This window comes from Symphalangus syndactylus, chromosome 11 (assembly GCF_028878055.3).
Source record: "Symphalangus syndactylus isolate Jambi chromosome 11, NHGRI_mSymSyn1-v2.1_pri, whole genome shotgun sequence".
NCBI lineage: Eukaryota > Metazoa > Chordata > Mammalia > Primates > Hylobatidae > Symphalangus > Symphalangus syndactylus.
This window is the reverse complement of record NC_072433.2, coordinates 49,510,700-49,524,397: the sequence shown is the minus strand read 5'-3', so window position 1 is coordinate 49,524,397 and position 13,698 is coordinate 49,510,700. Positions and strand designations below refer to the sequence as shown.

Below are 13,698 nucleotides of genomic sequence, written 5' to 3'. Positions count from 1 at the left end.
AATAAACATAGAGATAGTGACAGGTAGGCTGGGCATGGTGGCTCATACCAGTTATCTCAACATTTTGCGAGGCTAAAGCGGACAGGTCTATTGAGGCCAGGATGGTGAAACTCTGTCTCTACTAAAAACACACAAAACAGCTGATGATGCATGCCTGTAATTCCAGCTACTCGAGTGGCTGATGCATGAGAATCTCTTGAACTCAGGAGGCAGAGGCTGCAGTGTGCTGAGATTTTGCAACTGTACCCCAGCTTGGGCAATAAAGCAAGAATCTGTCTCAAAAATAAAAAAAAAAAAAGTGTGAGAGAAATGGTTAAAAAAAAAAGCACTATGAAAAATCATTGAACAAAGTGTAAGGATGTTAACCTTCCCACATTGTTAGAACTTTTATATATATTTACATGCATATCTACACACAAAGCTGATCTCCTTATATGTTAAATCAGTTACATGTTGAATAAAAAAAAAGGAATTATTTTCTATGTTTTAACACTGAAGAGGAGTGCACATGGTCCAGGCATGTCCTGTTGGAATTGAATGGGGCCTGTTCTGGGAAAGGGGAAAAGGCAGAGTGAGGCCCTCGTGCACTTAGGTGGGATAAGTTGGGACCATAGAGAGGCAGTCAGGGCCTGGCCCCAGCAACACTGAGGCTCATGGGGGCTTCTGGAGGAGAAGGAAATAGTCCAGAGTGCTGAAGGCTAAACCACCCTGTAACAGCAAAGATCGGGCAAGATCGTGCTGCATCTCAGCATCCCTGCCAGCCAGACCTAACTAGACCCTGTATTAAAGACACCTGGGGTGGACAGGTGTGAGCTGCCAGGCTGCAAAGAGCCCCAGAAGGAGGTCTGCCCTGGGGCAAGGGTCCAGACCATTATGGCCAAGTTGATTTTAAAAAACCCTATCTCCTCTGTTCTCAGAGGCTCAGGCTGGTGGAGATACAAATTGAACTGGGCATATGCCCAGTAATGGGATTACTGGGTCAAATGTTATTTCTGGTTCTAAATCCTTGAGGAATCACCACACTGTGTTCCACAATGGCTGAACTAATTTACACTTCCACCAACAGTGTAAAAGCATTCCTATTTCTCCACATCCTTGCCAGCATCTGTTGTTTCCTCCATATGTTCTTTGTCTTCTGCTACCAGGGTGGATATGGAAGGACCATTAGGTGGGGGCGGGGCTAGGCGTGCCTGAGCTCAGACTTTCCTTGGGTGGGTCTTGCTTTGGCTGCTGTAGGGGATGGAGATGAGATTCCCAGGTCACTGTATGGTATGAGACCACCACTTCTCCTGTTGTCCTTCTCAATTTCTCCCCAACCTCCGCTTTTCCCTCGTTTATAAGACAGGAGAAAAGGGAGAAAGCAAAAAGTTGGAAAGAAACAGAAGTAAGATAAATAGCTAGACGACCTTGGCACCACCACCTGGCCCTGGTGGTTAAAATAATAATAATGTTAACCCCTTACCAAAACTACTGGTGTTATCTGTAAATTCCAGACATTGAATGAGAAAGCACTGTAAAACTTTTTGTTCTGTTAGCTGATGTATCTAGCCCCCAGTCATGTTCCTCACGCTTACTTCATCTATTATGACTCCTTCTCGTATACCGCTTAGAATTGTAAGCCCTTAAGAGGGCTAGGAATTTCTTTTTCGGGGAGCTCAGCTCTTATGACACGAGTCTGCCGACGCTCCCGGCCAAATAAAAAAAACCTCTTCCTTCTTTAATCCGATGTCTGAGGAGTTTTGTCTGTGACTCATCCTGCTACACTGGAGTTGTGTACCTAGAAGGATTATGGCTGCCTCTGCTGAGTTATGAAGGTTGTCAGGGAAGTGGGGGAAAGCCGGAAGTCTCAGGCCTCACCTAGCTTCCACACACACTGAAAGGCTGGTCTCACTCCCACAATGCCCCTTGCAATAGCCCCGAGTCTGTTTCCAGACTGAAGGTGAATCTGGCTTGAAAACTTACCTGAGGCTTTCTGCCTCCCGACTGACAAAGAAATGGGCTTCAGTTCTTACGCCGCCGGTGAAGTCTGCAAGCCGGATTCATGCCCTCCCCTGAGTTCTGGCCAGGAGGCTTCTCACCCCATTCAATTTTTTACAAAGTTCAGCTAGAGAAGTCCTTCTCCCTGTGAAGTTTTACCCCCTGATCCTCTGGCCACCCTCCTCATGGAAGCCTGTGGTGCCAGGCAGGAACGGGCTACTTGGGGATCCAGAGGCCTTTCGGTGCCTTTCTGCTACTTCCTCTACTCCTGTATGTCTCTCAGCTCGGCTCTCTAACTTGACTCAGCTCCAGGTAAAGTCAGGAACTTCTCCCACAAACAGACTTTCAGCTTCTCTGGTAAGGGTGTGTGTTCAGGAGACGAGGATCTCCCTTTCCCATTTCCGTGGTTAGGGGACTTAAAATATTTGGGGTGTCTCCTAGGTCCTGCAAGAGCAGTCTGCTTCCTTCGGAGGGTCTGTGGGTCCTGTCAGGATTGCTGATCTGTTCTTGCAGTCCATCTGGAGCTAAAACTCACAATGCAAGCCTCCACATGCTGCTGTATCCAGAGCTGCAATCTAGTTCTGCCTCCTGTCTGTCATAATCCCTCATGACTCTTGAGATTTTTTTTTCATGTGATTGTTGGCAGCATGTATGTCTTCTTTTGAGAAGTGTCTGTTCATGTCTTTGTCTACTTTTTAAAGGTTTTTTTTTTTTTTGTAAATTTAAGTTCCTTGTAGATGCTGTATATTGGATCTTTGTCGAACGCATAGCTTGCAAAAATTTTCTCCCATTCTGCAGGTTGTCTTTTTACTCTGTTAATAATTTCTTTTGCTGCCCAGAAGTTCTTTAGTTTAATTACATCCCATTCATCAATTTTTTCTTTTGTCACAATTGCTTTTGGTGTCATTGTTATAAAATCGTCGCCTGTGCCTATGTCCTGAATGGTATTGCCTATGTTGTCTTCCAGGGTTTTTATAGTTTTGTGTTTCAGATTTAAGTCTTTAATCCATTTAATCCTGTATATGAAGACCGATCTTTATGTTTACAAATTCCTTCATCTTCTTAATCTAGTCTATTGTTGAGGTTCTCAAATTGTATTATTTATTTTATTTATTGAATTATTCAATTTCAGCTGTTAAATTCCTTTTCACTCATTTTATGGATTTGTTTGATTGAAATCTATTGCTGGAGAATTATTGTTTTTCCTTCAGAGATGCTATGTTTCCTTGCTCTTTTATGTTTCTTATGTCCTTACATTGATATTTGAATATCGGGTAAAACAATGTCTTCTTCTAATTTTATAGATTGGCTTTGGTAGTAAAAGACTGACTCCTGTAGCTGTATCTATACTGTTGAATCAGTAAGACACTTTGCCTTTATTTCTGGGTTGGTTCAGTAGTTTAGACTTCTATGATTTCTTCAGCTATAATCAGCATCACTGATGTCTGTGAGCTCCTCAGTGTCTTAGCCTTCATTGTTAATGGAGGCTGTGGTGAGATTTTGCTGAGGAAACACATGCCAGGCAGTTTGGTCCTTGGGCACAAGTTGTGTTGGTCTTTGAACTCTTGGGTGATGTACATGGGCACTAGTGGTTGAAGTTTCAGGCAGGCCATCCTTGTGCCTTCAGGTGACTTTTATTTTTTTGAGATGGAGTTTTGCTCTTGTTGCCCAGGCTGGAGTGCAATTGCTTGATCTCAGATCACTGCAACCTCTGCCTCCTGGGTTCAAGCAATTCTCCTGCCTCAGCTTCCCAAGTAGCTGGGATTACAAGCGTGCACTTCCACGCCTGGCTAATTTTGTATTTTTTTTTTTTTTTTTTAGTAGAGATGGAGTTTCTCCATGTTGGTCAGGCTAGTCTCGAACTCCCGACCTCAGGTGATACGCCCCCCTCTCAGCCTCCCTAGTGAATGGCACTGCCAGTTCCCTGGAGTGTAGGACACTTTGTAGGCTAGAGTGATGGGGACCAGGATACTGGTGAGTTCAGCTGGTGTTGTGACGCTGCAGCCCTCTGGATGGACATGAGGGAACGTCACTGGGGGTCCAGAGATGTGGAGATGCAGGGGTTGTTGGGCCCCAGCGCAGGATGTAGTCTGTTGGGGGCTGGGCTCTCAAAATGGCACTGTGCCACAGCTACCTGTGTCTGGGGGCGGATGCAAATGATCCAGTGCCAACTCCTTCTCTGGGACAATGCCTATCACATGGACTCCAGGCAGCTCCCTATAGTAGTCTCAGGGCCTGCGAGGGCTGAGAGACTCTCCCATGGCTAGGATTGCAGTGTCCACGGTGGGAATATGGACCACTGGGGCTCTCTTTCTTACCTTTTTGCTACACTGGAGAGTTTGTCCTGGCTTTAAGCTGATTCTGGCTGGGCTGCTGTTTCACTTTCCTTTCCTTCCATACCTCAGAGATTCCTTGTCACTTTGCTGCTGAATTCTAGTGCCCTCTTTCATGCCCCATTCAAGGTATGATTATCTACTTGCTGTTTTGGTCTTTCTTTGTGGAGGACACAGTGCCTGATGCCTCTAGTCAGCCATCTTGAAGGCCACCTCCTAGCAATGAGAGGATACTATTCTATGTGATGGCTTTAATATACGTGTCCAAACTGCTTCTTTTCTAGGGAAGCACTTACTCCAAGAAATAAATGTTATATAGTGTAAAAATATATTAAAGGGTCAGTTGGTGATGTAATTTCAAGAGTAGCACTGAGGAAAACTTGGGACTTCCACAGAGTTGAGTTGGTTGGAATATATCTCAGTCTCTGAGATTTTGAACTGAATGTTTTGAACTTTTTGAGATTTCAAGTAGCCCATGTGACATAACTTAACATTCTTTCTTGGCCAAATCAGGCATAGCGAAAAATAAAATCCAGCTAATATACTTTTAAATGTCTTGATTCTATACTCTTTCAATGACCAAGGGGAGGCTCCCCACTGCTTTACACAAAGAAGAAAACTCTATGAACGAGAATATCTTCACACAAAGCAAATAAAATCATGTCTAGATGGAGCAAAATGGTGACAAGTGGGAAAAGCACTCAGTGGCTGTGGTAGGCAGAATAATGTCCCCTCTGTCTCGCACCAAAACTATCCACATTCTAACTCCTGGGTCCTGTGAATGTGTCACCTTATAAGGCAAAGGGGAATTGAGGTTTCATGTGAAATTAAGGCTGTTAATCAGCTGACCTTAAAATAGGGAGATTATCTTAGATTATCCAGGTGGGCCCAATGTAATCATGAGTCCTAAAAGATGGAAGAGTGGGGAGAAGATAAATTCAGAATGATGGAGTGTGAGGACTCAATTCTTCATTGCTGGCTTTGAAAATGGGTGAAGGAAGCTATGGTGCACAGGAGTAACCTGCCATTGCTGGGATAAAGGTGCAGGAAGAAATCTGCAGAGCTTCCAGAGGAAAACTCAGCCCTGATGACACCTTGATGTTGGCCCACTGAGATCCAACTGAAAGCTGCAACCTATAGAACAGTCAGATAATATATTTGTGTTGCTTTAAGCCAATAAGTTTGTTGTAATTTGTGATAGCAGCCATAGGAAGCCAATGCAGTGTTTTAAAAGAAGGAAGAAAATGCTGAATGATTATGCCCAGTGAAAGTTGAGAACTAAAGGAGTTCCCTGAACCTCAGCCAGGCATACATGTCTGGGAATTGCCTTTGAAAAAGTTGCTGAAGAAATTGCCTTTAATCTGAGTGCACCTCTTTTTATAATTTAGATTTTTGATGAAGTCTGGTTGATGTGGGAATACGTGATTGTGCAATTTTCCCATGTGCTGCACCTTTATCAGGGAGAGACAGACCCCTGCAAGGTTACATGCAATAGGATGGTGCATTTTCCCAGTAAAAAGGGGGAGTAGGTTTCCCATATGCAGGGTGAAGGGTTGCAGCGCTAGACAAAAGCAATAGGTATGGTGAAACTTCCCCCACCCTGCTGTAGGTCATTTTCAACTAAGAGCTCATCTAGATGCAATAGAAGGATACTGGAAACCAAACAGTAATTATGTCATAACATTCCATATAAACTTATTTATTTATTTATTTATTTTTGAGACAGAGTCTTTCTCTGTCACCCAGGCTGGAGTGCAGTGTCGTGATCTCAGCTCACTGCAGCCTCTACCTCGTGGGTTCAAGTGATTCTCCTGCTTCAGCCTCCTGAGTAGCTGGGATTACAGGCACCCGCCACCATGCCTGGCTAAATTTTTGTATTTTTAGAAGAGACAGCGTTTCACCATGTTGGCCAGAATGATCTTGATCTCCTGGCCTCATGATCCACCCACCTTGGCCTCCCAAAGTGCTTGGATTACAGGCGTGAGTCACCGCACCCAGCCAGTAATATAAACTTTTAAAAGAGGTTTTGTGCTTGTTGGTTTTGCTTTATTCTTTATCGAGGATTCAATAAAAATCCCTGTGAAAAAAAAGGAGAGAGGGAAAGGGAAACAGGGAGACAGGGACAGGGAGAGAGAAAAAGAGAACATAAAACCTCCAGAAAACAACAGGCTTCAGTCCTTTTTGGGTGTAGTGCTCTCAATTCTTGGTTGATGCCCCAGAGGCAGGAAGCAGGGTCGGCTATTTAAACATCTCCCAACATGGATTTCTGTTTCAAGGCAAAAGTCCCGACAGGAGCCATTTGGACGTTCACAGATCTCCTTGAATTTGCCCCTGGCTGCACGCAGAAGAGGGTTATTGTAACCATTCATCAGTCTTTCTTTACTTTGTATTGAATTACATGGGTGTAGTGGGCAGTGCCTGAGAATTATCTTGTGTGGATTTGTGTGTGTGTGTGTGTTATTTGATTTCTTAAACACTTAAAAATCTGCTGTCACACAAAAATTTGGATTTTTTGGTGTTCTTGAAAAATCTGAGAATATTGGGTGCACCTACATGACAAAAGGCTGGAGGTGAGTAGCCCGCTCCCCTTTACAAGTTCTAGAGCGTGCACGTTTCAGTTTATTTGTTCCTTATTATCTCCTAACACCGAGGGGAGATATCAGCCTTTTAAAAAAATATAATGCCTTGTACTATGGATTTTCTTGGAGTGAAAGAGAAGAAAATCTCTTTTGGCTCATTTCTTTTTATTTCTACACACACACACAAACACACACACACACACGCTCTATATGATAGGTTATAATAGATGTATCTTTCAAAAGTAGAACTGAAATATAGACCTAAGAGATAATATACTTTAATTGTTAGAGAGGATATTTTTCCTGTGGAAGGGAAGAATATTCCTATGTGTTTAATAGACAAATATATCTATGTCAGTACTTGTTAAACCCTGTGACTTCACTCATTTCTTATATCTCTGGCACTGGTCTTTGAGGTTGCAACTTTTCTCTAGAAACCATTGCATATATTAAGAGTGAAACAATCAAGGTCTTCTTAAAGGCTCAAAAACTATACTCGTTGAAAACATTGAATAGTATTTCATTTATGTCCTAAGATATCACTGCTCTGAGGATAGGCCACACACATTGAGGTGTTTAGTTTGAAAAGTGTTTTAATTCTGAGCAGTCTTTGCATGTAACACAGATCACATTTTCCATGACAACTTCTTGACAATAAGAGAGATATAAAAACCAGCACTTTTTTTTCTATTCTGGAACACAAAAGCCAATTCTAGAATAGCTTTCAATCAGTACAGCGATTTTAATAAACATTCAATAAATGCCTATTTAATTGAACTGAAATCCAAATGCGTTAGTTTCCATTAAGCTTTTCAGTGGTCACGAAGCAATTAGTGGATTGATGTGAAGACCAGATATATGCAACATCATATTTATATCTATAATGCAAATTGGGAAATAAAGGTCATGCTTTTTTGAAGACAATGATAATTCTAAATGTTGACCACTTGGTAGAAACAAGCTGAGATCTGAGTTTTTTGATCCTTGAGCTTTCCACCTCTTCCTTTTATCTGTAAGTAGTCAGCTACTATGTATATATAGCCCACTGGCCTTGGGCTAAAATTGGCCCTTTGCAGCTGGAAGAGTCATAAGAGATTAATATAATGTAGAGGATGAACCACTGACCTGTCTTGTGATATGTGATAAATCACTCTTGAACATCCCTCTGCTGTAGTACTTCCTGCATTCTACTATGGGTGGTGTTTTCCCATCTGACCTCAATTCTTGATAATGAATTTCTTGAGGGCAGGAATCATTTCTTATTCTCCTCTCTATGTATATTCCAGAATCTGATTCAAGTCATTGCTTATAATAGCTATTCATTAAATGATTGTGAAGTAATTGATTAAAATAAAACTATTTTCTATCTTGTAATATATATGTGTGGAAATTTGTTGTTAGTCTCGATTCACAGGTCTTTGAATCATGTGTACTATTTTACTATACCTGACTCTATTGAGCATTATATTTTCAAACCACTTTTCAAAAAACTTAATGCAGAGCTACCATTTGACCCAGTAATGTCATTACCGGGTACATACCCAAAGGAAAATAAATCAGTCTTGTAAAAAGACATAAATTTCTATGTTCATCACAGAGGTATTCACAGTAGCAAAGGTATGGAATCAAACTAGGTGTTCATCAACAGTGGATTGAATAAAGAAAATGTAGTACATATATGTCATGGAATACTATGCAGCCATAAAAAGAAAAAAATTGTGTCCTTTTCAGCAACATGGATGTGGCTGGAGGACTTTATTCTAAGCAAATTAGCTCAGGAACAGAAAGCCAAATACCACATATTCTCAGTTATAAGTGGGAGCTGAGCAATGAGTGCACATGGACATAAAAATGGGAACAAGAGAGATTGGGTCTTACCAGGAGGGGAGGGAGATGGAGTAAAGTCTGAAAAGCTACCCTTTGGGTACACCCTACATGCGTGACAGAGTTATTCATACCCCAAACCTCAATATCACACAATATACCTATGTAACAAATCTGTTGTGCACTCCCTGAATCTAAAATAAAGGTTGAAATTATTTTAAAAAATTGAAATTACAAAAGGCTTTGTAAAATTATGATGTACCATTGTGCATTTGCAAGAATTCAAGTAACATTAGGGATTTTAAAAATCTTTTGTTTTTATTTGTTCTTTGCTTGTAAACCTTGTCTATTGCATATTGTGGACACAATGTCTTTTCCAGCTATTTGCTTCAGGAACAAAAGCTAGAGTTACAATGAACATCACAGGCTGTCTTGTCTAGTCACTTACCTTAAAGATGAGGAAATAAGCTGACAGAGAGGAAGAATGTTGCCCAAGATTACCCAGTGATCGAGTGAGGCAGATGATAGGGACAGCACTAAGGCTTGGTATTCTGAGCCTCATTCTATTTTCCGCTCTTGCCCTCTCTCTGTGTCCTCCTTTCCTCTCTAGCCTTCTACAAAAAGTTTGCAGTTCTGCTTCAATGTCTACCTAAGGATATCCAGAGGAGATGCCACCTTTCATTAGGCCTCATTCTGTAGCACCATCCTGTGTTTTCTTCTCCAGTCTTGTTGCATCCCATTTTTGACTGTAAGTAATGCCTGTGCTGTTCTATCCAATTAATTTCTTCTATTTTGATTGAGTGACAGTGAAAACAAAAAAAAAAATTTGTTTATCCAAATTTGGAGTTTTTAAACCTTGATTAAAAGCATTGATTTTCTGGGGTTTTAGATGCAAGATACATATTTTAAAATATTTTTAACTGATTAAAAAAAACCAGACCCATGTATTTAGCCAGGGTGACTATTTAACAAGTACTAGTGAGACAGGACTTCAGTAATGCCACAAGAATAATAATCTTATAAGTCAGTCCCTGATGTTGTGTGCTACCGAGTTAATATAATTGGATATGGTATTACCTTTTATCAGGTTTTAGAAAGTCACACAAAGGAACTGCACAACAGAACTCTAGGGTGGGATGTATAGGGAAAGCCGGGATATTTAAAAAAAGCATCGATTCTGACATTTACCCCACTGTTGGGAAAAGCACTTCAGTTTCCAGAGCCTTAATTTTTTCCTCTATAAAGCAGCAAAAATAGAGACAATAAGTTGCTTATTAATCCTTGAATACACATGTTCAGGAGTTCCAGAAAATTTTCAGATTTACTTTGGGTGTCTGGTAACCACCTTGGGCAAATCCAAGAAGTCCTATACACACTTCTCCAAAGCATGTCTGTGCAAGGGACCTTATACCTGTGATTAATGTTCCCATGTTGAATGCAGTAGGCTATGCTCTGGTGTGGGCTTATCCCTGGTCCCTGTGTTTAAATTCTACATTACAAGACTAGATGCTGAGAAGGAAGAGGGAAAGCCAGGGATGGAGATGGAGCCTTAAGTGGAAAAGTCAAGCTCCAGGGACCAACAGTACTGGGGAGCAATATGTTAAAGATTTCTTAGATTGTAGTAATATTTTCAAAGAGACTTCTTCCACCAGTCCCTTCTGTCTGAGCCTACCACAGCTTTGGCATAGCTCTTATGCCAGTGTCTTAGGGTAACTAACTTTTGCTGAAAGAAACTAGAGGAGCTTTGGAGACCAAGATTTAGTAGAATAATGCCTGATTTTTAATTTTTGATGTCTAGTAACTTCTAGTAAACTTGCCTAATTTAGAGATGGAATAAGAGGGTTTCAAAGACTTGAAACACCATTGACTTCATTTAACTGAGTTGCTATGGAGAATTAATGAATTAGATGGCTGCAGACCTCTCAGCCAATGTGTCTTACCAAGTTTATTTTGTTACCTCGTAGAGCGTGGCTCATAAAGAAGAAAATGGTGAAGAGGAGGACAGCAATCCTCATGGCTGAAGAAAGAGAAGAAAGTTTGGCTTCATTTCCAGGAGGCAGAGAAAACTTCCACCTGTGGCTCTCTAGCATCAGTGGAATGTCTCTGTTTGGATAATAAGAGCCTTTCTGTACCTCATTAGGGATATTCATAGATAGAAGTGTTCTATGCGTGCAAAATTGCTTTTATGGGAGGACTGAGGGTCCTTTTTTTATTGGACAGCCAGTTCATTAGAATGATGTGGGTGCACAGTTTTGGCCAGAAAACCTTGTTAAATGGGAGCATAAGCTACAAACATTTTGGCAAAAATGAAAGTTTATGAACAAACAACCATTTATATTGTTACAATAAATTAGACTGTGTTGAGAAACCAGTTGGTTTCGTTAATGACCAGACATTTTGTTAGTGAACACTTCCCAGACTTTACTAGCCCTGCTAAGAATTAATCACCCCACTTGCTCCTGGTCTTACTCTCCAAAGTGCTTTGTTTATGTTACAGTGCTTACTGCCTTGTACGTTAGATTAGTGAATGTATATTTGCCTCATCCACCACTGTATGAGCTTCTTGCTTGCTAGGACAAGGCTATATTCCTCAGAGCTGAGGAGGGAGTTGAATCACGTGGCTATTTATTCTCAAATCCTCTTCACCAAGTGGAACAAAACTGAACAGTGAAAGGCCACCGCACATGGAAGCAGGAGGTCTGGATTTGGGTTCCAGATCTCTAGATCTATTACTAACTGGAGGTATGGATATAGTCAGGAAAATTGTCTTCCTTAGGTGCTTCCTTGATAGCACCTATAAAGATCGAAATCTTTTGGATCTAGATCAGGGGATTCTCAATCATTACTATGCAGAAAATCAACCGGGAGAGTTGCTTTGTGATACAGATGCTTAGTTCTATCTCATGATTTTTTATTGTTTTTTAAAATTGATCAAGTATTTTTCATTTAATAATGTAAACTTTCTTAGTCTACATCTAATAAAACTCCCACCAGCATACAAATACATTGAATGATATTAGCAGCAGAATCTTTATATAAAGTAACCATACACAACTATTAGGCCATTTTTTTCCATTGCTTATTATTTCATGCTATTTGTCACCATTGTCGTCATAATCAGCCTCATCCTACATTGTTGAACACCCATCATGGACCATATGGCATAAACATTTTTCCTACTCATAAAGGAGCATATGTTCTCTATATGCATATAAAATTAATGTCTGAACAAAGTGGCTTAAACAAGGCAGAATTTTATTTCTCCCTCACTTAAAGCTATAGTTACACCTACAATGGCTAGTACAGATACTTGCCAAATTCGTTAGAGACACAGGCCCCTTCCAGCTCTCTGCTCTGCTATACTTTAGAAGAGGCTCTAGTTTGGCTGCTAAATCCCCACATATCATTTTTGAATTCCAGGCAGCAGGAAAGAAAAAAGCCAAGAGAGAAAAACAAAGGAACATGTACCCTTCCTTTTAAATTTTTTAACCAACCCCCTCTTGTTTTTTCTAACCCACTTTGTTGAGCTATGATTACATTTAAAAAGCTGTACATATTTAAGGTGTACATCTCGTGAGTTTGGGGATAAGTATACACCACAAACACATCACTACCATCAAGATTATAAACATATCCTTCACCTCCGAAAGTCCCCCCCATTATTATTATTATTATTTTTGGTAATAAATTTTGGTAAGAACACAAAATCTACCATTTTAGCAAATTTTAAGTATGCAATACAGTATTTTTAGCTATAAGCACTATGCTGTAAACGAGATCTCCAGAACTTACTTATGTGGTATATCTGAAACTTTGTGCACTAATAACTTCTACCCATTTCCCCAGCACCACGGCCCCTGGCAACCATGATTCTACTCTCTGCTTTTGTGAGTTTGTCTATTTTAGATTTCAAATACAAGTGAAATAATATAGTAATTGTCATTCTGTGGTTGGCCTATTTCATATAATGTAATGCCCTCCAAGTCCATCCATGTTGTCACAAATGACAGGGTTTCATTATTATGTAACACTGAATAATATTCCATTGCATATATGTATTAGCCATTTATCTTGATACTCTCCCTCCACCTGCCTCCCAACAGGCCCCAGTGTGTGTTGTTCCCCTTCCAGTATCCATGTTTTCTCATTGTTCTGCTCCCACTTATAAGTGAGAACATGTAGTGTTTGGTTTTCTGTTCCTGGGTTAGTTTGCTGAGGATAATGGTTTCCATCTCCATCCATGTTCCTGCAAAGGACATGATCTCATTCCTTTTTATGGCTGCATAGTATTCCATGGTGTATATGTACCACATTTTCTTTATCCAGTCTGTCACTGATGGACATTTGGGTTCATTCCATGTCTTTGCTATTGTGAATAGTGCTGCGGTGAACATATGTGTGCATGTATCTTTATAATAGAATGATTTATATCCCTTTGGGTATATACCCAGTAACGGGATTGCTGAGTCAAGTAGTATTTCTTGTTGTAGGCCTTTGAGGAATCACCATACTGTCTTCCACAATGGTTGAACTAATTTACATTCCCACCCACAGTGTAAAAGTGTTCTTATATCTCAACAGCCTCATCAGCAGATAGTTTTATTTTAAAAATTTTTGAGAAACCTTCATACTATTATCTGAAATGGACATATTAATTTGTATTTCCACCACAACTATACAAGGGTTAACTTTTCTCCACATCCTCACTAATACTTGTTATACATCTTCTTTTTGATAATAGCTATTCTAAGAGGCATCAGGTGATATTTCATGGTAGTTTTTATTTGCATCCCCCTGTTGATTAGAGATGGTAAGAATTTTTTCATATATTTGTTGGCCATTTGTATCTCTTCTTCTGGGAAATGTCTATTCAGATCTTTGCCCCCCACCTTTTTTTTTTTTTTTGAGATAGAGTCTTGCTCTGTCACCCAGGCTGGAGTGCAGTGGCAAGATCTCGGCTCACTGCAAGCTCCGCCTCCTGGGTT

General features: G+C 40.5%; 1 protein-coding gene across 1 annotated transcript; it reads right to left on the bottom strand.

Moving 5' to 3' along the window:
* Positions 1–6,481: 6,481 nt before the first annotated feature.
* On the bottom strand, positions 6,482–10,728 carry LOC129492743 (beta-defensin 108B-like). Its single transcript, XM_055297971.1, has 2 exons — positions 10,671–10,728; positions 6,482–6,645 (listed from the first exon to the last, which is right to left on the bottom strand). The coding sequence occupies exons 1-2, from the start codon at positions 10,726–10,728 to the stop codon at positions 6,482–6,484; spliced, it is 222 nt and encodes a 73-aa protein (XP_055153946.1).
* Positions 10,729–13,698: the final 2,970 nt, after the last annotated feature.